At 43.9% G+C, this 26,524-nt stretch overlaps 1 protein-coding gene across 1 annotated transcript in view; it reads right to left on the reverse strand.

Moving 5' to 3' along the window:
- Positions 1-2,206: 2,206 nt before the first annotated feature.
- The window catches only part of LOC124616483 (irregular chiasm C-roughest protein), a 337,995-nt gene continuing 313,677 nt past the window's right edge, over positions 2,207-26,524 (reverse strand). The window contains exons 11-14 of the mRNA XM_047144794.1: positions 23,987-24,100; positions 20,776-20,809; positions 10,305-10,443; positions 2,207-2,317 (exon numbers count right to left, since the gene is read on the reverse strand). Coding sequence (XP_047000750.1) covers positions 2,252-2,317; positions 10,305-10,443; positions 20,776-20,809; positions 23,987-24,100 — 353 coding nt within the window. The 3' untranslated portion in view covers positions 2,207-2,251. The remainder of the gene's footprint in view (positions 2,318-10,304; positions 10,444-20,775; positions 20,810-23,986; positions 24,101-26,524) is intronic.

The raw sequence follows: 26,524 nt of genomic DNA on the forward strand, positions 1-26,524 counted from the left end.
CTGTCGTCTTGAAATGTATAAACACAGATCCTGTACGGTTTTCAATGGGATCGTATACCACTTTTCTTCCAAAATCGTGGGATATCCATGAAACGATGGAGGGCGGGGTTCCGATCACGCAACCTCCTCTCCAAAGTAAACCTCAACAACTAAACAACATGGAGATATGGTGAATTTGGTGGTTAGAGGAGAAACAAAAATTCATCTTCGTCCGCACGGAACTAGTTCTGGTCAACGTGAACTGTCTGAGCAGGGGCGGTGTCGCTTGGAACACAGCTTTGAGGAACAAAGCTGTGTTCCAAATGACACGGCCCCTGCTCAGACAGTTCACGTTGACCAGAACTGGTTTCGTGCGGACGAAGATGAATTGTACCATACGTGGACTTGATTACCCAAAATGCACCCTTAATCCATTATAGTAATGCGTCCTAGCAGCGAAACCATGAGGTCCATAGAATACCACGATATGACTTCCCAAATTGTCACCAGACTGCCACCGTGTTTCAGTCTTGGGATGTAAACTCGGCCAGAAGTTGGAAACAGCGTGACACAAGACACATCCGACAAAATGATTTTGTCCCACGGGTCCTAAGGCCCGTAATTGTTGATGCGGCCCCACGTATTCCGGTTACGATGACTGGCTCGCCTCGAAATACTCTCCTTAAGGAGCTCCATTCCTGTTGCTTTGGTGCTGACAGTGCTCGCAAGTGTGAAATTCAGTTTCGTAGTGACTTTTGTGGCTGTCGCCCTCAGAATATTCGTCATACTCTCCTTCAGCAACCGTCTATCAAAATCATTCAACACTCACTGTCGTCCGCTTTGTGACTGAAGAGGATGATGTTTCTAGCTTTCCAAGTATGTGGTATAAATCTTCGACACGGTGCTTCTTGGTTATGTAAGCACCCACCAAACAATTATCAACATTTTGTCCACGTTCGGATTCACTTAGCGCCGACATAATGCACTCATAACCACACAGAACATACTTCCAATGCATTGAGGATATTCGACAGGTACCGTTCGTGATCATTTACAAATGCGTAACCAGCAGGCTTGGCTAGCATCTGCATTTAAGTTCGAGCATGCATTTCTCCCTGTGATTCCATGTTTTTGGCGAAAGCCATCATGCTGTCATTAACTGTTAGTGTAGTCAAACTTCGTGTGCTCACTGATACTGTAAGCCATCAATATTCCAGATGTCTACACTGGATTCATAGAATATTGCGGAAAATTAAACCAGCAGTGAATAAGTTAATTAGTGTGCCACGTGCTACTTACGCTGCAGGCTTGTGTTCATGCAAAGGAAGGCTTCCATGTGCTGGCTGAGACTACCACAAAATGGGCTTATCTGAAGGAAAGTGATTTTCGTTCAAAGGATGTCATTTCTGATGCATGGAAGAGGTACGATACTTATGAGAAAAAGTACAACCTCAGCTCTATCTTGGGAATTTAATCACTTACACGACTAGTTTCGATGGCACGTAACCGCGATCCTCAGGCCCCATCACTGCCTAAAGAGTATTAGATTTCCTTGGCGCATTTATTGTGGAGTACACGTTACTAGTAACATGGCTAGCTTTCCTCAGAAGTCTACACTCGACACCGTGTTGTACCCATACACGTGGGCTAGCTTTCCACGGGAGTTTCTACTCGACACCGTGTTGTCTTTGGAGAAAACGCGGTGCCGAGTACAGACTACTGAGGAAAGCTAGCCACGTTTACTAGTAACGGGCCAAGGATATCTAATATTCTCTTGGCACTGCGAAGGGGGGGGGGGGGGCTTATAATGGCGGTAACTAGTCATGTGAGGCAATGAAGACATTCTCAAGATACAGCTGTGATTGTACTTTTTCTAACATAGTGATTTTTGTTTCTATTAGATTATAATAAGAGTGATTTGTTGGTTTTCGATTACCAGATAACTGTAAAAATCAGTTGTTTTAAATTACCACTTCACTGTTGTACAGCACGAAATTCTGTTCGCACGATGATGTATAACACGTTTTCCGAATGTATTATACTTTAAGGAAGATTCATCATTAGTTCCTATAGCAGTATAATTAGCTGCAAGAAACGTCCCGATATCGTGTTTTGTAGAATTACATTTTATTTCACACAGACAGATCATTTTCACAAAGTTCTGTTTTACATTTGTACACTCGTAGTTGCGCCACCTCCATATTAAATTAGTCAGGTACATCGTTCACCGTATTCCGTCTTCCACAAAACATTAAGGGAATCGGATCTCCAACTACCCCATTGGCGGCACATCAAACATGGCAACCCGTCGCCACACCCCTCGAAACACAGGCTCCCTCTGTAACATAAGAACCAGAATCCATTGGGAAAATTTATTCCTCATATTCGAAGAAACAAAGTTCTTTTACAGTATCTGTTCGTAACTGTAGCAGTTGTTGTGCACTATCGTGACACTAGTTGGCCTTCCGAATGCACTCAAAGCCTCAGATCGAAAGTGTAGTACTTTCTCTGCACAATGAGAAAGTGCAGTTTATAGTCAGCGTTGCTGGAAGGACATTGAAATAACAGGACACACACATGCTAATTTACATCGTGATGAGGGAAATCAACACTACAGTAGTCCACAGACCACAGACTTACAAGTTTCGTCTCCAAATGCAGTGTTCTTTTCCGGTTTTTACTGTTTTAACGTATCATCCGATGTGCGTAGAGTCGATCTGCAGACATCCCAAACCGAAAGTGAATCATATCATGTGTCTGTGAATTGCGACGCTAGTAAGCGTGAGGTGGGGTAACAAGACTTGATTCTCTGTAAGCAGCGGGAACATTTGGAGTCTGCACACAGAGTGACTTTTTTAATACATACAATTTCTTTATTACAGGGAAAGCAACTGCGATAATCTGTTCAAGCATTAAGTTCCCTTTGTGTGTGTTGTATTAAGTAACTCGTAAATTAAAAACAAAATTCTGAATACGTACTTAACGAAGAGCCGGTCATGACCAACAGGATACGGGTTTTCACAGTAGTGACTATGTTAAAAATACTAGTTAATTGAGGAACACACTCCATGGTTAGCAGGACAAGAGTAAACATATAATTTTTACATAACTGTTTTAAAATTATTTAATTGATTACATCACTGTATTGACATTAGGGTGCTAACTGAAATGAATTGATCGTATGGCATTGATTGGCCGGGATATCATTATAACAGTATTAACAGCGACCAAGGCACATGTTTCACTGTGTAACTTATAACTGTCCACAACTCACTTCAACAGCAATCGAATATTAGGGACTATTTATCATTGCACGATCTTATACGGGGTGAATTGGAGGGTCCATATTCATGGAGCATTGTTGAGTTTATCCTGCGTTAAGTAGACTCCATGGCGCATGTATCACATGATACACATTTACGGGAATGGCCTGCACCCTGCAAAATGACGATTTGCGTTGTAATGTGGTCCTGTGCAATAAATATTGTGCACATATCAACTGCTGGCTACATGTTTATACCTTAACATATTCGAGGACAAGTATCGAACTTCTTTAACTTAATGGTCAAATTTCAGTCTCATCATCATGCATTGAGACTTGGGAATATGCGGAAATCGTACACCTTAAGGGCCTAATGACGTGTCGAGTATCCAGCTGTATCTAATGGTTCAAATGGCTCTGAGCACTATGGGACTTAACTTCTGAGGTCATCAGTCACCTAGAACGCAGAACTACTTAAACCTAACTAATCTAAGGACATCACACACATCCATGCCCGACGCAGGATTCGAACCTGCGACCGTAGCGGTCGCGCGGTTCCAGACTGTAGCACCTAGAACCGCTCGGCCACTCCGGCCGGCCATCTGTATCATTCTCAGTGGAATCTGCCATTCGGTTGAATGTACATGGAAAGGCAGGAAGGCAAATTTACGTAATGCCGTCACATATACCAGTATTGGTGAAAAGCCGTAAGGGAGACGTTGATTTCGAAATGGATAAGTGAGAAATGCTCACATTTCATAATGCACTTTGCCGAGGATTTTGCCCAGGAAATCAATACCAAGGTCTTTATATAACATTGTTTAGTCAGTACCTCTGACCGTTATAAGACATTGTTTTATAGGCAAGACCGGTTTCACATCATTTTGGCTGTACCGTCAGGTGCAATGAACTCAGGTCAGGTTGAGATCGGAAAAAGAGTCTGGGATGACCCAGAAATCATAATCAGCATATTTTCGTTATGTAGCGGACGTCAGATTTGAAATCTCACGGTACACTCCCGTGATAACATGCGTAATAGTGTCTGGTGAATGGAAATGAGCATTTGGCGTCATTGGCCGGGAGGCCCCTTACAGGGCAGGTACGGCCGCCTAGGTGCAGGTCTTATTACATTCGACGCCACATTGGGCGACCTGCGCGCTGGATGGGGATGAAGACAACACCCAGTGACTGAGCGGAGAAAATCCCCGACCCAGCCGGGAATCGAACCCGGGCCCCTTAGGACGGCAGTCCGTCACGCTGACCATTCAGCTATCGGGGCGGACATAGTGTCTGGTGAATAAGCAGAGTACCCATATGTAGAAATGGTGATCAAAGCACGCACCCCGTATGATCATCTCCAGACTGTGCAAAATATTAGCAGCTAACAGTTGCCTACATGCCAGCAACATGTACGCGCATGTGATTATGTACTAACAAGACAGTGTGTCGGCGCGCTGACACGGTCATTGCTTTAATAACCATTTCGGCATATGGGGACACCTCTAGCTCACCAGATACTGTCACTCACGGTATCACGGGAACGTTCTATATAATTTTATTTTTGACGTTCGCTACTTAGTGAAAATTTTCTGGTTATGGACGCTGGGCCCTGGGTCTTCCAGTTCTGATTTTTCGGTCTGTACATGTCTTGACATTATTGCACCTGATGATGCAGCTGAAAAATCGGGCGTCCCTATAAGTAAAGATCTTAGAACTAAAGCGGTCTTATCTTTCCAGAATGATATATCCAGCCTGTGGTTACCTTGACTTCAAAGTCTGCTATGTCTCATCATTTTCTGGACTCAGATTCAACTGTACTACCACACAGTACGGATACTAGTGTAAGGTTGATTGAATGACCAGTGTGATTTTTGTTTTTAATTGTTTACTGTCAACTCCAGCAAGTGGGCGAATTAGGTTACTCTGGCCACCTAGAACTGTGCATTAGTACAGGAGACTCAAGATATATTTTGTGTTACGTTTGTAATAACAACCTTTCCACTTGAATGGTACACTGTAATAGTTTTTCGAACAGTTCTTAAAAGGAAGTGGATTACTGAATAAAAACATGTAGGCTGCTATTTAAAAAACACCTGATTGTAGGCGTATCTTCATAGTCAAGTTACAAGAAAGGCACTCAAGCTAATTAATGTCCTCCTTGTACCTAAACAACATTTGCTTGATACATTTTTGGTTTCTGGACTAATAGTTATTTAGGGTAACGAAGGTAAATGGAACACCATGCAGAGATATACAGGGAACTTTGATCTTCAGAGTTAGTTTATGAGTCTGTTTCAATGTTTTGTACAACTAGATGACCTACTTTTACGGAATTTCCGTGTTTCTTTACATTGAGAAATAAATTTATCTCTTTTCATTTCCTGCAGCTGCCGTCTTTGCCACCAGCAACATTCCTCTTCATTATTGCTGAGTTGTCTCATTCCTAATAGCCGCAGGGGTGTCTAGAAATTCCTCTGTTTCTCTTCCGTCTTCAAAATAATGTTCTAGTTCTATGTGTGGGTCTTCAACAAAAGTCTACTGCGTTTATCTGCTGTCGCGAACTATGGCATAAAGCGTGTGTTCGCAGACAAACCTAGACTCAACTTCTTATTCGAAGGAATGACTACTTACGCAAGAACAAATATGACATATCCAAACTACTGATATGTCCATATGTGAAGAAAATGGAAACTCCAGCGTTAGCGGGACGCAGAATTCCGCTGTGAGAGTCATTAATGACACATATTTATATTACATTTTTAACCATATCTTTTTCTGTTCTTGCTGCTGATCATATTTATTGTTGGCGGTGAAATCTTATAACTTTGATATAGGTCCCTTTCACATTGTGTTTGTTTCACGTGTAACTGTTGTATAGCTCGATTATCAGTAACTGTGAAGAAGATCATGCTTCTCTCAGTTACAAGCCAAAAACTAAATAAAAGCATAAAATATTGTAAAACACTGCCATAACTTTATTTACATACATACAGACATGCAAACGTACATACATCAACAATACATACAGCCTAACAACACACTTAAAATATTCATAACACCAACAATTGAGATACAGCTTGAAGTATGATACACATCCAGGTTTGAATTAACAGTAAAATTTGGTAGTTTTACTCCTTCTCTTCAACAATAAAAAACTAAGATGTGCCATACATTAAATAAAGGAAGTGCAGATAATTGCTAACAACTTTCAGCTGCTGTCTGTAAATTATTTGCAACACAAGACAGTGCCTCTGTAATTAAATTACAATATCTGTTGTACTTCATGCACATATTCGTCGCTTAACATCAATTTACATTTCCAATTAACTACAAAAATGTTTATAAAACAGCTCACATTTGAGAAACAATTTATATATCAAACGACAAACATCACCAATTCGAAAAGTTGTTCAGTACTGTTTCTTAGCTTAGAACATTCACTGTCCATGTCAGATCTTATTTAAGAATATGGTCGCACATGTGAATGCTGTTACAATCCTACATTCCTTGACTATCTGCTAGTTTCACATACATTTGAAAAACGTTCGTGAGGAATTATGTGCTCATTATTTCCTACACAAAGTGTCACTTTGTAGAGGCAACTGTAGATGTCAAATAATATGTGTAACAGCAGGTTGTGATTGGAAGTCATATTCTAAATAAATTTCCACTCCGAAATGTTGAAGAATCTTGGCCAATTCGTTACGCTAAGGAACGTAACAATTTTTTACAACTTATTTGGAGGAAATAAATTACAAAGTTTTCTGAGGCATTTGTTTGTGATCCCCTTCATACAACCATAAGATTCTAGTTCTGGGCATTTCTCATTACACTCATTCATTACGGCTCTTTTGAAGTAGAAGTGTAAGTATAATTTCAGTTAAAAATATAGTAATAATTTCGGCCTTACGTTTACCCACAAAGTTAATGATATTTACTTCTTACAATATACTGGTTGGCCACGTAGTATCTTTTACTTAATGAGATTCTGACGTTCTCCATGTCAATGACGGAATCGTAAAAAGCAAATCAACTTAAAATACAGCCGCATATACGGCTGGAAACACTGAAAAGAAACTAACAATACACACATCATGATACCGGTAAAAAACTTATAATTCTGCTCTTTCGAAAATACTGGGCTGAAAATAATTTTTTGTTATTGGGGGTTCGCCACTTTTAAATGACGAATAGAATGCACCAGGTTGTGGTTCATTGTGAAATTTAGTCGTCTTTTCTTTCGAAACCATCATTGTAGAGCCATTGTTGCTAATTGTAGGTACCTGAAGATCAGCATAAAGATTATCTTTCTTTTCCCTCTCCTTCCTGAATGTTCCTCTGGAGTAGTTTCCACTGAACCGACGCTGTAAGTCAGGAAAAATTAAATCACATATAGAGCTTTACAGAGGTTTCTTTGGTCTCACACTTCATATACAAAAAAACACTTATATATATATTACATTTTCCACGAATCACACTCGCATCGCTCTCATTGTCCACACAGCGATTACGTGATCACGTTGTAATGTTGAAATGTGAGTGCAGGTGCTGTGGATAGAGAAAGGAGAAAACATACATCCCATTAGTAAGCCCGAGATAGATACAAGTGTCATATTAACTAGAACCGACACCAGAGCACACAATAATTAAGTTAATGGTACTAAAGATATAATGTATTCAAGAGATAACAAATGATACCTTGGTTTTGTGTTCTGTGGTAACCGCACAAGAATATATGATTAGATCACATCCTGAAAGTAACTGACCCACTTCGACAGAAAACCGAAACTTGCGGAATTATGTTTTGCTGAAAGAGACACTACTGTAGCCATTCATTAAGATCCATTAAAAGCGTTGCTAATGCGAGTATACTTGAAAGCAAATACTTAATCCCAATCAGTAAGATCTTAGAAACTGTTTCTAGGCAACTAACTCACATAGTAACTTAAGTATATGCAATTGATAGAAGACTTCAAGTTTCAATGAGCTGATGGTTTCAGGAGCAGTTGTCAAAGTGGTGTGTAGCGGAGTCTAGAAACAGTTGTCCGAAGCTTTGTAGTCGTTAACTGATGCACCCAAAATATTTTGTAGTGGAAATAATGCTGGTACCATTGTCGTTTCCAGACTTGCCAAACACATGAAACTATTATTGACATATTTCAGCGTGGGTCAGTTATTTTCAGGAAAAGAATTGAAAGACTTCCCTTGTAGACATAATAATTCGTAAAATATATGTTACATTTGAAATTGGACTGTACAGCTGGTCAAGTACATATATTTATAATTTATTGTGCAACATAGTGCAGTGCTCGTGTGATTCATGTGCAGTTTAGTGAAGCAGTGCATCTACACAAGTAAGATATGTGATATTGTTGAACTAAAATATCTAAATTGTTCCAAAGACAGTAGAAATTAAGTATATACCCAATTTCACGATTCACTGAAGTTTTGATTCCAGGTAAGTTTACCATGACAGTTATTTTTGTCTTGAAATTAGGAATAACTAAGCCATAACATACTGGTCTCCTCACTTGAAGATATCAAAACCTTGTCTGAAACGTACTGTTGAAGTTGCAGATTAATTAGTGAGGTGTACTACATCTGTTACTATATGTAACACAATGAAATCTCTCAGCGCAATATTTAAATTTTCCCTTTTGGGTTTTCTTTTATAACTGGACTACACTGATTTGCTGTTTCAGAAAGCGTTTTCAAAATTGTTTGCACTGTGCTGATTGGTAAATCTATACTCCTTTCGTATTGGTCTGTGATTATGTTTATAGCTGTGTTACTCAAAGTAAAAATCCACAAGAGGTATTGCTGCTACATTGCAAAAAAATATTAAAGAAACTACAACTATAGGCTTTGCAGGCTCTCAATAAAATAGTGAATCAAAAGCATCTGACCTCACAGTCTTTCAGAAAACTCACGAAATTAACTTCGTTATCATTATGAAACGGAAAACATTTTAGCTATGGCACGACACAGGGAAGAACAGAATAATGTGTTATGAGCCAAAGTTGGAAATACGGATGTATTGTCGTCAGAAACCAGACAGAAAATCTGGAGGCTAGCAGCTGAGGAATTCCTGACTTCATAATGGTTGAAAGTTGAAGACACAGGGTGAAGTAGAGTGAAATGGTGTCTAAATCTGAACAGAATCCTCTAGAATTACAAAGTAAGGGAGCTATATTTAAAGAAAATTTGAAATAGAACAAAAGCACTATACAAGACTGTCTATCACGATAAAAAGATTAGCTACTAATGAAAATTGTGATGAAGAACTTTGCATTTTAGGGTTAAGTACACACTGAAAGACAAATTAAGAAAATATTAATTCTTTAGTCCTTTTAGTTTTAGTGAAAGTATCAATTCCATGTAATCTTTGACTGATATCGTATCACTTTTCACTGCGATCACTGGAACTCACAAGTCAGTTGGGTAATTCATGAAATTGAAGCCCATTTGAAAAATTCAAAAAGCGTATATTTATGAAGAAAGGACTCTTTTCAGTCTTCAAATTAGCAAAGACTCAAGCGCGAGACATTTCTTGCACAAAGCAGAATATTTCTGATTTGGTTTTGATTCCTGAATGTGAGTTAATGCAACACACATGTCTCATGTACCACCCAGCTATCTGCAAACAGAGTAGTCTGCATTATTGTCTGCCACAGTTTAAGCTCACGTAATTGGCTACTCGCCACTGCCCCGTTCCCCACACATCCTATTAAAGCTAGCGGCAATGAGTTATCAAATGTGCATCCAGGAGGTACGCCTCAAGCGGCGAGTGGGCCGAAGCAAGCCGCTGCTGTCGCACTGCTGCCAGTTCTAGGTGAGCGGAAATCTGGCAACGTCGCAAACACTCGCGTCCGGTGCAGCCGACGCGGACTACAGAGAGCAGAGTGCTTCGGTGCACTGTGTTGCTGGTGCTGGTGCTGGTGGTGCTGGTGCGGGCTCATGCAGTGCGGGTGCCGGCGGTGTTGGTGGCGGTGCCGCCCCCCCTGGCCGCGCCGGGTCGTTAGACGCGCGTGGGCGGCTGCAGCACCATGGCGGCCAACCTCACCTTCATGGCGTCGGGCGAGGAGCCGCCCGTGATGGTGGGCGGCGGCCGCGTCGCCGAGTTGTAGTCGCTGCTGTTGTTGGTCGCCGACTTGCGGCCGCCGCCGACTCCACCGCCGCCGCTTTCTGCGTCACTCTTCTCACTGAAACAGTTTGTAATGCTCCTGTCAGAGGGTTATTTGCTTTTCTGTTCAAATCACTGTTTCAGTGAGCTACCTATTTACCACGAGCATCTATCAGGTTTCAAAGTTATGATGATGATCATTTTTGTCCGAACAGTCCACGGGTGTACTGCCGGTCCATAGTGTCCAGCGTGCACAATGTTTCGGCGATCAGACATGTCGCCATCGTCAGGTGCGCTGACACCGAGCGAGGTGGCGCAGTGGTTAGACACTGGACTCGCATTCGGGAGGACGACGGTTCAATCCCGCGTCCGGCCATCCTGATTTAGGTTTTCCGTGATTTCCCTAAATCACTCCAGGCAAATGCCGGGATGGTTCCTCTGAAAGGGCACAGCCGACTTCCTTCGCCATCCTTCCCTAATCCGATGAGACCGATGACCACGCTGTCTGGTCTCCTTCCCCAAAACAACCAACCAACCAAGGTGCGCTGACGAACTGAGCTCCTGAGGGCGGGCGTGCATGCCTTGTTGTGTGTCACGCAGGTTCTGCGCCAACACTGGTGTGGAAGTGTATAGCGGCCATGTCGCTGTTTCTTCCGGAAGTCGTTGTGCTCATGTTAGCGTAAGACTGTTGATGGTTTAGTATAGTCCTGCACTGGGACTTGGTTTGATGGAAACACTTTCCTTTGTGGCGCTATTCTTGCGCACGAAGGAGGTCTGGCCAGCACAGCGTGGCGCGCCAGTGAGGTCGACGGCCAAGGGGTTGCGTGACTCGTCGACCTTGTAAAATTCTTCCTCAGCGTGTTGGAACCGCTGTTTGACAATTAGTACTCCCGCGAGGGCATGGAGTTCCACGGTGTTAAAATCCCGTGGGAGATCAAGCACTGTCCTGATGGCCCTGTTTTGGACTACTTGCAGGCGGCGGGATGTTGGTCTCAGCTGCATTGCCCCACACCACCGCTGCGTGGTCGATCAGTGGGCTAATGGTGTCTTTGTATAGCATGAGACCTAATTCAGCTGGTAGCGCCGATGTGGGGTTGATGACTGGGTAGAGCATACACAGTCTACCTAGCGCCTTCCTCCTCACTTCTTCGCTGTGTTGGCGCCACGTTTGCCGCTTGTCTAGCGTGATGCCAAGAGGTTTGAGCGCGGACGGCCGTCCTAAATCCCCTTCCCCTGCCAAGCGTTCTCTCCGCGGTCCGCGCCCGCAGCCGCATGTCGGCGGTCGCCGAGAGTCTGGCGTCGGCGTCTGTAGTGGCGTCAGTGTAACTGCCTCGTCGGCCCTGGTCACTCGTTCGTTCTCTTTGCTGAGCCTCTTTTTAATTAGACTCAGTGCTGGTTCCCTTCCCTTGTTAAGGCTATAGCCACAGTCTCTGATGATGAGTCCGTCCCCAGTACGAATTTCGATAGCCTCTCTAACGACTCTGTCCCTGTGCCAAGACCCTGGTATGTTGGTAGCCCATTTCGTGATTTTCGGACAAACAGTGCTGTGCGACTGCCGACTTGTTGGGGTATATAAGTCGAGTGTGTCTCTGATGTTCTGGGCAACGATCTTCGATGGTGCGCACTGTCTGTTAAATGTAAGTCTTCCCACACTCACAGGAAATCTGATATACGCCATCCTTCCGCAAACCGAGATCTTGACACTTCCCAATAATGCTCGTGTTTTATTGGGCAAAAGACAGTTCCTACTCGGTGTTTTCTCAATATTCGTCCTATTTTCACCGATAGTGTGCCAGTAAATGGTGTATAGGCGGTGGCTATCTCTTCCTCCGTGACTTCGTCCATCTCACACGCTGTACTGTAGAGGTACCCGTTTTTCCGAAATACAGTTGAGGTGTTCCAGCTCATGGGGCAGACTCTCTCCGTCCGAGATGGTGCGCGCCCTGTGCACTATTGCTTTTAGTACCCCATTCCTCTGCGAAGGGTCGTGGCAGCTATTTGCATGCAAATACAGGTCGGTGTGCGTTTTCTTCCTGTGTACCCCATGGCCCAGGGTGCCGTCAGCTCTTCTTTTGACCATGACGTCCAGGAGGCACACTCGACTTATGTACCCCAACAAGTTTGGCAGTCGCAGGGCACTGTTTGTCAGAAAATCACGAAATGGACTACCAACATACCAGGGTCTTGGCACAGACATCTACATACTGGGACAGCGTCGTTCGAGAGGCTATCGAAGTTCGTACCAGGGATGGACTCGTCAAGAGAGATATCGGCTATAACCTCAGCAAGCAACCAGCACTAATTAAAAAGAGGCTTAACAAAGAAAACGAACGAGCGACCAGGGTGGACTAGGCCGTTACACCGACGCCACCACAGACGCCGACGTCAGCCTCTCAGCGACCGCCGGCGCGCGGCCGCGGGCGCGGACCTCGGAGAGAACGCCTCGCGGGGGAAGGGGATTTAGGACGGCCGCCCGTCCTTAGGAGCTCAGTTCGTCAGCGCACCTGACGATGGCGAATTGTCTGATCGCAGAAATATTGTGCCCGTTTGACACTATGGACCGGCAGTACACCCGTTGACTGTTCTAGCAAGAAATACGCCGGGAGAAGTTGAAGAATCACATGATCATTTTTGCTTAGAGTTTCATATCTCCAAGCCTAGTACATACTGAAATCCCTGTGATACAGGGCACGCTGCTAGCAGACCAAAAGGAAACAGTACAACATATTGATAAAATGTATAGTAAAGCAATAACTGGCTCTTTGTATTTCAATGGGAACAAAGCAGATTTGGTGAATGTGTACAGCAATATAGCGTCATCATCTGACACAGTGGTTCGGTGGCTTGGATATCACCAGTGAGATCATGAGAACCAGAATGCGATAGATACCAAATGATCAAATTCGTGATTTCCTAAGGGACCAAACTGCGGACGTCGTCAGTCTCTAGACTTACACACTATTTAAAGTAACTTATGCTAAGAACAACACACACACATTCATGCCCGAGGGAGGGCTCGAACGTCCAGCGGGATGGGCAGCGCAATCCGTAACATAGCGCCCTAAACCGAGCGGTAGTTAAACCTAGATGCATGCGACATTTCTGAAATCGTTAGGGAATTCAGTACCCGGAGATCCACAGTGTCACGCAAGTGTCGAGAATACCAAGTTTCCAGTATTACCTCTCACAAAGAACAACGCACTGGACAACAGCCATCATTTAACGACCGAGAGCATCGACTTTTGTGTATAGTTGTCAGTGCTAACAGACAAGTGACAGTGTGAGGAATAGTTTCTAGCTGCATCTTATCATAAAATGCGGCTTATTCCTGCGGGCAGAACGAGTATTTTACTCCAGCCGCATGCAGTCCGCTGGCAGCAATTGAGGACCACTGCCTTGAACGATATGCTTTTACTCCCTGATGTTGGCCGGTCGCTCGTCGAAACCGACTGCTATACTGCACATTGCATTTCAGATTGTTTTCGATGGAAAATACGCGTAGTTACTCTTTTCCACGGCACGAAAACGGAACATTCCGTTAACGCTGGCTATACCAACGCATTTCCCACGACTTGTAATACCAAGGGATGAGGGGAGAATGTGCGGGCACTTTGTGCCCTCCGCCAACACAATAAGAAATTTCGTTATGTGTGTTTAACTAACAACTTACTTCTTAAATAGGTTGTGATGTATAAGTAGGGTGGAAGTATCTTTTAGGGCAACATCAAAACATTTTCCGTAATGTCTGCAATAAATGGATGCGAACTTCATAACCACGGCAAAAAATTTAAACAAATACTATTTTCGTTAATTGCCGCTGATTTTCGATCACGAAATACTTTTTAAAATTATATAGATTTGTATTAAGTGCCGTTGACCTGAAAATATGCATATGATATTTGCTGCGAAAAGTCAGATTGAGTACAAAGACTTGAATGTTTAGGTCAAGTTTTACTGAAAAGTTTGAAACAGTTACGGAATCTGAAATGAGAAATCATTAAAAACATTAAATATATGCTTCAAAATTTTAAAAGGAAAAGTAGCAGACTGGATTACGATATATTGAAAAGGCTGGCACAAAGTACCCCTTCTCTTATCATTGCGAGGGTTACGATTCCACGATATGTAATGAAATATGAAGATCCGTCTGAATAACACATTCCTCAAGACACGCAGTGTGAGCTGCAGAAGACGTGCGAAATTTAATGGCTAAGGATTCGTCAAAATTTGGCTGCACCTCGCTATGTGGCCGGCCGTGTGGCCGAGGGGTTCTAGGCGCTTCAGTCCGGAACCGCGCTGCTGCTACGGTCGCAGGTTCGAATCCTGCCTCCGGCAAGGATGTGTGTGGTGTCCTTAGGTTAGCTGGGTTTAAGTGGTTCTAAGTCTAGGGGACTGATGACCTCAGATGTTAAGTCCCATAGTGCTTAGATCCACTTTTAGAACCTCGCTATATGCATTACTGTGAGGACAGATGTCCTATTAAACCGTACTACCTCCTTCGCAATAGTATCAGCGAGCTTTGCCAATTCGTATCGTCTGTCGATCAGTAACTACAAGAAACGTAGAAAAATTTAATGAGGACCAACTAGTACCTCACGAATGAGAAACGAAATCGAAATTGACGATTCATCCTGAACGGTACACCAAAATCAGGTTAAAAAGTCGGATATAGAAATTTCACGTAATGGTGATGCACTAGTGTGAGCAAGGAATCGATGCAAGTTTGGCATGTAGATAATACCAAAGTTTTCGATTCAGAGACTTTTCAGAATCAAGACGTAACAGTAAATGTTGTTTCGTGGATATTATCACTGAAATTAGTAACATTTTTCGTGCCTGACAATAAGTAACTGTTACCAGTTGCTCTTACTTCAGTACTGTTCTTCAAATCAAAGTTGCTCATAACCTTAATCGCAGGTATTTTCTGTTCGCAAGAACAAATAATTTGTCGTGCTTCTCGTTCATGTTAATGCCAAGATAACACTTGTTATGCATAAATGCTGATTGAAACTTACTGTAACTCAAACGTTTTCTGTACAGAGTATTACACCTGTAAAGATAATGAGAACAATTATTTTGAAAGTGCTCGCCATCACAACAAGCACTGCCCGGAAAGGGCTACTGTCGGATGAAGGGACGGTTTGTGTCCACACTGCTGGGAGTGCTCTTTGTCGATACCAGGGAGACTCGAATGACAGTTGAAATTGTTTGGAGATCCAGAAGGCATGAGGAAAGCAGCGAGGCACGGGAGAGAACGGAGAGAACGGTTTATTGGAGTGGCCGACGTGGAATGCCAGCGCAGACGTCCCGGGGTGGAGGCAGCAGGCCGCGCTGCGTATCGTGGAATGGCGTGGGCGCCGTGCAGGTGGAAACCACACCGCCGTGGCAAACGCCGAAAGCAGCGCGCACCGGGCGCCCCGGCGTTCCGCGAAGCTGCCGAATAAAGCGCCCCCTGCTCCGGCGGTTCGCCTACAGAGGGAGTTATTACCGTTTAACCTGGCATCTACCCTCACAGTAAGGAACCTCGTAAATTGCTACACACTTTCGACGAATCCTATACCACGAATGTTACCACGTCTTTTGGAAGTAGCAATAGAAAATGTACACTCCTGGAAATGGAAAAAAGAACACATTGACACCGGTGTGTCAGACCCACCATACTTGCCCCGGACACTGCGAGAGGGCTGTACAAGCAATGATCACACTCACGGCACAGCGGACACACCAGGAACCGCGGTGTTGGCCGTCGAATGGCGCTAGCTGCGCAGCATTTGTGAACCGCCGCCGTCAGTGTCAGCCAGTTTACCGTGGCATACGGAGCTCCATCGCAGTCTTTAACACTGGTAGCATGCCGCGACAGCGTGGACGTGAACCGTATGTGCAGTTGACGGACTTTGAGCGAGGGCGTATAGTGGGCATGCGGGAGGCCGGGTGGACGTACCGCCGAATTGCTCAACACGTGGGGCGTGAGGTCTCCACAGTACATCGATGTTGTCGCCAGTGGTCGGCGGAAGGTGCACGTGCCCGTCGACCTGGGACCGGACCGCAGCGGCGCACGGATGCACGCCAAGACCGTAGGATCCTACGCAGTGCCGTAGGGGACCGCACCGCCACTTCCCAGCAAATTAGGGACACTGTTGCTCCTGGGGTATCGGCGAGGACCATTCGCAACCGTCTCCATGAAGCTGGGCTACGGTCCCGCACACCGTTTGGCCGTCTTCCGCTCACGCCCCAACATCGTGCAGCCCGCCTCCAGTGGTGTCGCGACAGGCGTGAATGGAGGGACGAATGGAGACGTGTCGTCTTCAGCGATGAGAGTCGCTTCTGCCTTGGTGCCAATGATGGTCGTATGCGTGTTTGGCGCCGTGCAGGTGAGCGCCACAATCAGGACTGCATACGACCGAGGCACACAGGGCCAACACCCGGCATCATGGTGTGGGGAGCGATCTCCTACACTGGCCGTACACCACTGGTGATCGTCGAGGGGAAACTGAATAGTGCACGGTACATCCAAACCGTCATCGAACCCATCGTTCTACCATTCCTAGACCGGCAAGGGAACTTGCTGTTCCAACAGGACAATGCACGTCCGCATGTATCCCGTGCCACCCAACGTGCTCTAGAAGGTGTAAGTCAACTACCCTGGCCAGCAAGATCTCCGGATCTGTCCCCCATTGAGCATGTTTGGGACTGGATGAAGCGTCGTCTCACGCGGTCTGCACGTCCAGCACGAACGCTGGTCCAACTGAGGCGCCAGGTGGAAATGGCATGGCAAGCCGTTCCACAGGACTACATCCAGCATCTCTACGATCGTCTCCATGGGAGAATAGCAGCCTGCATTGCTGCGCAAGGTGGATATACACTGTACTAGTGCCGACATTGTGCATGCTCTGTTGCCTGTGTCTATGTGCCTGTGGTTCTGTCAGTGTGATCATGTGATGTATCTGACCCCAGGAATGTGTCAATAAAGTTTCCCCTTCCTGGGACAATGAATTCACGGTGTTCTTATTTCAATTTCCAGGAGTGTATTTGCCATACTTACTTGTCTTCAGGATTATTATATTCGGAGCGAATTTTACATTTCTTTACACAACATAAAATATAGTAAGTTACACTACTGACCATTAAAATTGCTACACGACGAAGATGATGTGCTACAGACGCGATGTCTATCCGACAGGAAGAAGATGCTGTGATATGCAAATGATTAGCTTTTCAGAGCATTCACACAAGGTTGGCGCCGGTGGCGACACCTACAGCGCACTGACATGAGGAAATTTTCCAACCGATTTCTCATACACAAACAGCAGTTGACCGGCGTTGCCTGGTGGAACGTTGTTGTGATGCCTCGTGTAATGCGTACCATCACGTTTCCAACTTTGATAAAGGTCGGATTGTAGCTTATCGCGATTGCGGTTTATCGTATCGCGACATTGCTGCTCACGTTGGTAGAGATCCAGTGACTGTTAGCAGAATATGGAGTCGGTGGGTTCAGGAGGGTAATACGGAACGCCGTGCTCGATCCCAACGGGCTCCTATCACTAGCAGTCGAGATGACAGGCATCTTATGAGCATGGCTGTAACGGATCGTGCAGCCACGTCCCGATCCATGAATCAACAGATCGCGACGTTTGCAAGACAACAACCATCTGCACGAACAGTTCGACGAAGGTTGCAGCAGCATGGACTATCAGCTCGGAGATCATGTCTGCGGTTACCATTGACGCTGCATCACAGACGGTGTACTAAACGACGAACGTGGGTGCATGAATGGCAAAACGTCATTTTTTCGGATGAATCCAAGTTCTGTTTACAGCATCATGATGGTCGCATCCGTGTTTGGCGACATCGCGGTGAACGTACATTGGGAGCGTGTATTCGTCATCGCCTTACTGGCGTATCACCTGGCGTGATGGTATGGTCTGCCATTGGTTACAGGTCTCTGTCACCTCTTGCTCGCATTGACAGCACTTTGAACAGTGGACCTTACATTTCAGATGTGTTACGACCCGTGGCTCTACCCTTCATTCGATCCCATCGAAACCCAACATTTCAGCAGGATAATGCACGACCGCATGTTACAGGTCCTGTACGGGCCTTTCTGGATACAGAAAATGTTCGACTGCTGCCATGGCCAGCAGATTCTTCAGATCTCTCACCAATTGAAAGCGTCTGGTCAATGGTGGCCGAGCAACTGGCTAGTCACAATACGCCAGTCACTACTCTGTAGTATCGTGTTGAAGCTGCATGGGCAGCTGTACCTGTACACGCCATCCAAGTTCTGTTTGACTCAATGCCCAGCGGATCAAGGCCGTTATTACAGCTAGAGGTGGTTGTTCTGGGTACTGATTTCTCAGGATCTATGCACTTAAATTTCGTGAAAATGTAATCACATGTCAGTTCTTGTATAATAGATTTGTCCAATGAATACCCATTTATAATCTGCATTTCTTCTTGGTGTAGCAATTTTAATGGCCGGTATTGTATTTCGTTTTAGTTGAGTGGAAACGAGTAACTCCTCCTGTTGTCTTATGAGAACAACTGCAAAAGCACTTCATAATTCCAGGATTCGAGCAACTAGCAGTCAGAGATAAAAAGAATATGCCCTAAAGGGGGAGCTAACGTGACCGTTGCAATGGCAGCGTAATGAGAACGTTTCATCGCTGTCTCCGGCAAGTTCTGTTTAGTCATGTGATGAACACTGCATGGTCGAAACCGATTACTGCATTGTGAAATGCACTAGTAATTGTTGTCATCAAAAATAACTGGAGATAATCAGTCAATCAGAAGAAAATACAATTTTTCCAAAGTATTTATCTCTAATAATTTAGCCACAGCAAACTGTTTCACGATTTAAACTATCACGTTTATCAAATCAGTCTATCTGCGGTTCGCTCCAGCCCACTTCAGTCATGCTTAACTAACCATATAGCCACGTGTTCCAGTGTGTATGTCTCCTGAAATAAATAAGCTCTTGTAAATGTTTACTATCATGAAACGATTTGATTATTTATTTGCATTTATACTAGTAGTTATTTCATCAGCAGTTCACTATCACAACAGCTCCAAACATATATTTCGCAGTTAGCATTATCTCACATGCAACCCTGGTGAACTATGTAGAGAGATGCTGCAGTCAACATGGACAGGCGCTCTGGTCAAATATCTCCTCAAAAGATCTCTTTTATTGTGATGAAATTGTTTCTTTTTGTATTTATCTTCGTTATTACTGATTTTTGTTAACCGCCACAGTAATAAGTCACTATAGTTCGAGCTATATTTGTAACTGATCACATCCAGTCTTCATGCAACTTTATTGAACAACGTGGATGTACCTCGAAGCCCACGTTGCCACAGCCGTATATTTTGCTTGACGAAGATCTACTGACCGAAAGCGCTAACAACACTAACACCAAATAAGAGCGACTGAACGTATTTTCTTAAAAATTCAACACAAGAAATATCTATCAACTTAGAAAGTTTTTATTGATAGGTGTAGTACGTTTTGTTTGAAAACATAAAAATGCTATACATGGTGAACCGGAGCACCACCAACGAAATTTCTAAGTCTGTTCTGGGTTATTTTCAGAACATTTTGGAATAACGATACCTTTGGTCCCCAATGGATTGTTACAGATTAATAATGCAACTATTATTTATTCGGTTTGTTACCCTAGTTACATTTGCATATGTAAAACCCCTTCAGTGAAAAGCCTGGAATATGCAATCAAGGAAAATACAGATTAGTGCAGGAAGCCTCATACGAAACAAGTAAATTTATATCACAATGTGTTCAACTTGTTGCGTCAGTACAGTTCGTAGCAAATGCAAAAAACTGTTGCCTCACAAGTATTGTTCAACACGTTGACTACAAGGACAGAATGCGTAGTCACGTACTATCAAGGGTCTGGGCATGCCAAAAAATCCCAGGTGGTGTAATCCTGTGGCTGCGGCAATCCCAGCATCCAGGTCCATTTGAGTCTCGTAAACTAGGCTCTTAACAGGTCTACAGAAGAAGGACTCAGTGAGTGACCCTCTGATGACCAATCTGGTCTCAGTACGACCACATCCCATCTATTGTTGTCCAAACGGGACACAATTAGCCCGTAACAAGCCACCTGAGAATAAGTGTCTATTATGCCAAAATACAAAATGTTCCGAAATTTTTTCAATGAGATTTCGTTAGTTAAGTTAGTGTTCGCGCTGTATGTTATTCCACACTCACATAGTTTTAAATCCTTTCTATTTTAATATCGTAGTATACATCGTAACCGATATTTTCCCTCCTTTTTTCAACCGATCTTCGTCATTGCTTAACCGTAAACAGTGGATGAAAACTGTATGGTACACTTCATTCGCTAATGTAAACATGTTGTCGTTATCTTGAGGATGGGTTTGTTTAAAAACTCACCTCTCCAGATCGGAAGGCCTGAAGTTTCCTTGTCCTGAAAGAGATGAAATGTTCGTGCATTAATGTAGGTATTAATTTAAGATATTTTGATTTCACCTAGATTAAAAAGTAGAACTTAGATGACACTTTATTCTCTAGACACAATATCTATGGTATAAACATTACAAAGCGCAGATTGATAATAGGGACTCAATGCTATTAAATTTTGTGAGTAGCTGCACGTTGGGAAGCTAACTATAACAGCCATTACTTCAGTAAGTGACTACTTCATGACATTGAAATATAAAGTGTGTGCATTGACGATCAAATACATTAGTTCGTTTTTGGAAATTATCAGTTTATTAAACACCAATGAGTTTAAAAAATACGTTAGCTAAGTACACTCTTAGAACTAACTAGATGTAACACGACTATTTGTCAGTCACGAGCACTCGACCTCCTGCTCTAACAAGTTAACTTATCATTCTTTCAGACACGTCAATTGGAAAGGATAGAGGAGGGAATGAAGGTTCAGAGCATGGATTAGAAGTTTGGCCTGTGGCTCACATAAGAAAGATGAAATGTTACTAGTGCACATTACTACGCACATTACTACACAAAAGAAGAGGCAGTTATATTGTCGAGTTCAGCTTCTACGCCTGTTATCATCGAGTATGTGACAGCCTTGTCATGTCATCAGAAACTTGGGTTCATGAACCACTTGTGAAGCAGTCGCATAACCAGAAATACATTGTTAAAGAACGTGGCAATGGCCTTCCCCACAGTGATAACATATGCTCGTTCTGACTTTGTGGCAAATGTTTCATCTCGTTACTTGCGCGGAATCGCTCACATGATAGGATCTTAAATAAATAGTAAGGAATAAACATGTGAACCGACTTCCGACAGAGATGCAAGTAAATATTGAAAATATGAAATGTGTATGCGTAAAGTTACATGTGGGGAAAAACTTTGTAACAGTTCAAAAGAAACATATGCTATAAAAAGAAACAATGATGGAGGGAACAATCACCTAGCAATCCATCGAAAAGGGTTGAGAGACGGCTAAAGCCCTAGTAGGTGATAACACAACAGCACATGGGAGTTGAAATTTTGTCCTCTTTTTAAAGTAAAGTGGCATATTAACGAGTGAGTATGATGCTGGCGCAGGCTGATGTGTTTCGGAACACACGGTGGAGCTTGGATTGTTAACCATGGGGCTCCGCTGCAGGCGATCCAAGCGTGTTCCAGTGATGGTCCGCAGACGGCGCCGTTTACGATTGAAATGGGCACGAGACCATCGAAATCGGAACGTGGATCAATGGCAACGTGTCCTCTGATGTCTTGTTTCTCTTTACAGTCGTCAACGGCTGCTCGTAACATGCACCACATGACAGAGGCAATGGAAACGTTTGACCTAGCCGTAAGGGATCGGTTGTAGTAATGAAAGGCACTATGAAAGCTGCAGCATACGTGAACTTTATTTCGGACTACCTACACGCCGTTATGCTTAATGTTTTCCGCTATGGCGACAGCACCTTCCAGCAGTAGGTAAACATTTGCGTCACTAGGCTACAAGCCTGCTCCAGTGGCTTGCGCAGCATTATTATAAAATCACGTTGACTTGTTCAAATTCACCTCATCTGATTCAGATAGGTTGACATACGGGACGCTTTCTATTCTATTTTATTTATTTATTTAATTTTTTGGGTCTTAGTCTTCTGATATGTTTGATACAGATCGCCACGAATTCCTCTCCTGCGCCAATCTTTTGTATCAGAATACCACTTGCAATCTATGTCGTCAATTATTTGCTGGATCTGCCCCAATCTCTGTCTTCCTCCACTGTTTTCACCCTATACAGCTTCCTCTAATATCATGAAACTCATCCTATGATGAGTTAACAGACGTCCTACCATCCTGTCCCTTGTTCTTGTCAGTGTTTTCCATACGTACCATTCCATGCCATTCTCTGGAGAACATCCTCATTCCTTATCTCGCCCGTTCACCTGATTTGAACATTCTTCTGTAGCACTACATCTGAAATGATTTTACTCTCTTCTTTTCCGGTTTTCATAGCAATATAATGATGTGCTGCAGATGTATATTCCCAGAAATTTCTTCCTGAAATTAAGGCCTATTATTTGATATCAGTAGGCTTCTTTGGCCCAGGAATGCCCTTCTTGCCAGGGCTAATGTGTTTTTATGTCCTGGTTGCCCTGTTCGTGTTGCGTTATTTTGATGCCGAAACTCTTCCCGCACAGACCATAAAGGCCCAAACGTACCTACTAGCCGCCGTGTCATCTTCAGCCCACAGGCGTCACTGGATGCGGATAAGGGGAGGCATGTGGTCAGCACACCGCTCTCCCGGCCGTACGTCAGTTTCCGAGACCGGAGCCGCTACTTCTCAATCAAGTAGCTCCTCAGTTTGCCTCACAAGGGGTGAGTTCACATCGCTTGCCAACAGCGCTCGCCAGACCGGATGGTCACCCATCCAATTGCTAGCCTAGCCCGACAGCGCTTAACTTCGGTGATATGACGGGAACCGGTGTCACCACTGCGGCAAGGCCGCTTGCTTATTTTGATGCCTAGGTACCACGATCCCATAACTTCGTTTACTTCGTGAACACCACTCTTTCTCGCTTTTCTCAATTCTGCTACTTCTCATTACCTTCGTCTTTCTTCAATTTACTCTTAGTCCATATTATGCACTCATTACAGTGTTCTTTCCATTCAGGTGATCCTGTAATTCTTTTTCACTTTTACTGAGAACAGCAGTGTTATCACTGGGACGTCATAGGTCACCAGTTCGGTTTCCACAAACCACCTTCTCAGTTTAAGATAACTGTGCGACCTTTGCGCAGACGTCTGATGCCGCATGCCTTAGAAAAACCACCAAAGACTTATGAAACGCATGCTATGCAGAATAGCTACTGTGTAGGGCTCCATAGGCTGACAAATACCGTAGTAAGCAGACTGTCATAATGTTGTGGCTCTCAAGTGAGTAATGCGAGACAGCGTTATTTGCACTTCCTTGTTAAATGGAGAGAAGAAAAAGAGAATGAGACGGACTTTCATGTCTATACATGTGTGCGCGTACTTTTAAGTGTGTGTGTGTGTGTGTGTGTGTGTGTGTGTGTGTGTGTGTGCAGGTGGTGGGTGGGGTTGTTGCAGGACCACCGTGTCTGTTATGGAGCACAGCTGTACAGGGTTGCAGCGAGCTGCTACTCACTGGCGAAACAGCACTTTTCGCGCCGGGCGGTGAAGATGATGGCGAACAGCACGACGAGCAGCAGCAGCAGCAGGCCCGCCGCCACACTCACCAGCGTTGTCACAGACAGCGGCTCTGCAAACAGAAGCGGAAAACTGCGCTCACACACCCGCGCAACTGTGTGAGTCTCAGTAACTCCAACCCGGACAATGCTCCACGAGGAGGTAAAGTTCCGCTGATAAAAAAATGAGGCCAACATTATAGACACAGTCTTTCGCACAAAACAAAGGAGACGCAAATTAGGTTTTGCTACTCGTACTACTGATACTACGCTCCTCGTGTGCTGAGGTGTCGTACTATTTAAGGAATTCATTTTAAAGAATTAATCACTGTCATCCTTTACCAGTAAAACCCATCACAGAGAATCGAGCTCCCATGAAGAGAATGACATACCTTCCTAACAGTGTGTCGTACAATGTTATAGTTTTGCAGATACATTCAGTGGTGTATGTGGATACTGTCTGCAAAATGTGTTGTGAACGGAGTTAGTAGTAAGTAAGTAAGAATTCAGATATTTTGCCTGATAATACATTTTTACCTCAATACCAGCGAAAATTTACTAAGTGACAAACTTATTTTTTCTTTTCATCATTGGGGGAGGGGCCTCAACGAAAAATCATTTCGGATGGAGTTTGAAATTATGTGTAGAGTTTGCTGGAAATCGCTTAGTGCTCTCATCCTCTAATCTTGAGTGAGTGTAGTTCGAGTATTTTGCGCGCTGTGAGTTACGCCGGTACCAGATGTAATGCTGGACTTATCGTTACAGTTCCTGTTGAATAGATTATGACAACATTTTAAATTTTTTATTTCGATCAATAGCTGTATGGCATATTGAAAATTAATTTTTTGCTGTCCCTGGAAGCCGTAACGCAGGCAACCTTCAGGTGTGTTTTGCCCCGGATTAGCCGTTTAGTAATATAGATTTCGCAAGGCGGAATCTTCATAAGCTCTCGATACTGATGTCCCAGTCGCACACCGATTATTCACTGTAGCCACCTCGAGGACCTATGGTAACATCCGCCAACCAGAGGCTGCCCTATGGTACAGCCAGTGACAGACTCTAGAACGAAATTTTCACTCTGCAGCGGAGTGTGCGCTCATATGAATCTTCCTGGCAGATTGGAACTGGGTGCCGGACCGAGACTTGAACTAGGGACCTTTACCTTTCGTGGGCAAGTACTCTATCAACTGAACTGCCCAAGCACTGTTATGAATGAATGTATTCAGCACAGTTCAATAAAGAGAGCTCAAAATGCAGTGCCTTAAGTGACAGATATGATTAGATTGACAACATAAATGACTAAAATAACATTTCATATGTTCGAGGCCCTTACTGTTCTGATCCATATTATAATCTATACGAACTCCACTTACTTTCAGCACAGAGCCGATATCGACACAGTTGGGCGTTCCGTGTTCGATGATAAATGTGTGGTGTATTCAGTACGTGTGTATTTCCTCCAAGAGTTCTGGCAATCAGTGCCTCCTCTGAGACAATAGGGCAGAATATTCTTGGTATTCACGTATCTCCCGATGAAGAAGTTTCACAGGGTGAAGTCAGGGGATCCTACAGATAATTTGCTGATCCTCCCTGGGCGATATGCCGATTGCCGAAAGTACGGTCTGATGGAGCTCGTTCTCGTTCTTCAACAAGCGCTGGGACTCCATCGAGGTGGAACCACATCCTAGCTCCGATAACGGTGGCGGCAGCTCTTGCAAGAATACTCCGTACATTCACCAGTAGAGCCGAGGAGGAAATTTGTAGGTCCCGAGCAAGCAGGCAGTCGAGATATCAGCAGATAACGCTCGCAGTACAGCTAACCAGAACACAAGCCTATTTTCCAAACATACACTCCTAAATTTCCTGCAATGTAAATCATTTCAGCTTTACACCGTGTCATATATGACTCATAAGGTACCTGTAATTTGAGCGTGTCCTTTACGATATTTTCACAAAGACTAGTACTGTTTTACAGACTGAAAGCAGCTTTCAACAAATAATTCCACAGCTACAGACAGAGAGTCATACAGTGCTGACTCGCAGTAAATGTCTATAGAGCAACCTCAGCTTGGGGAAATGTCGATCAGAAGAAACGTGAATATTCTAATTGCTTCCGGCTTCTAAATTCCACTTTTATTCATCTACTGCCACGATCCAATTCGACGAGTGTCATGAAAAACATTGAAAACAATCATTAGCAGCCACCAGCATCGAACACATAAAATACCAAAACTTTTTACTCTGATGGTGTGTGTACACGCAGATTACTGTGAAATTTTGACGCAAACTGGTTTAGAACACCTTCTATTTGCATCCTTCGACAACTTTAAAACTTTATCCCACCTATTCAATAAAGAATCAATACTGCCTGGACTTTGCCGTCTGTGATCAATGTGGATGTCCTTTCTTCACCATCAGCGTAATCTACTCTGTGCGGCCTTGGCCTAATGATTGGCAGTGGGTGGCAGCACAATGCACCTAATATGAAAAACGTATGT

This window comes from Schistocerca americana, chromosome 5 (genome assembly GCF_021461395.2).
Source record: "Schistocerca americana isolate TAMUIC-IGC-003095 chromosome 5, iqSchAmer2.1, whole genome shotgun sequence".
Classification (NCBI taxonomy): Eukaryota; Metazoa; Arthropoda; class Insecta; order Orthoptera; family Acrididae; genus Schistocerca; species Schistocerca americana.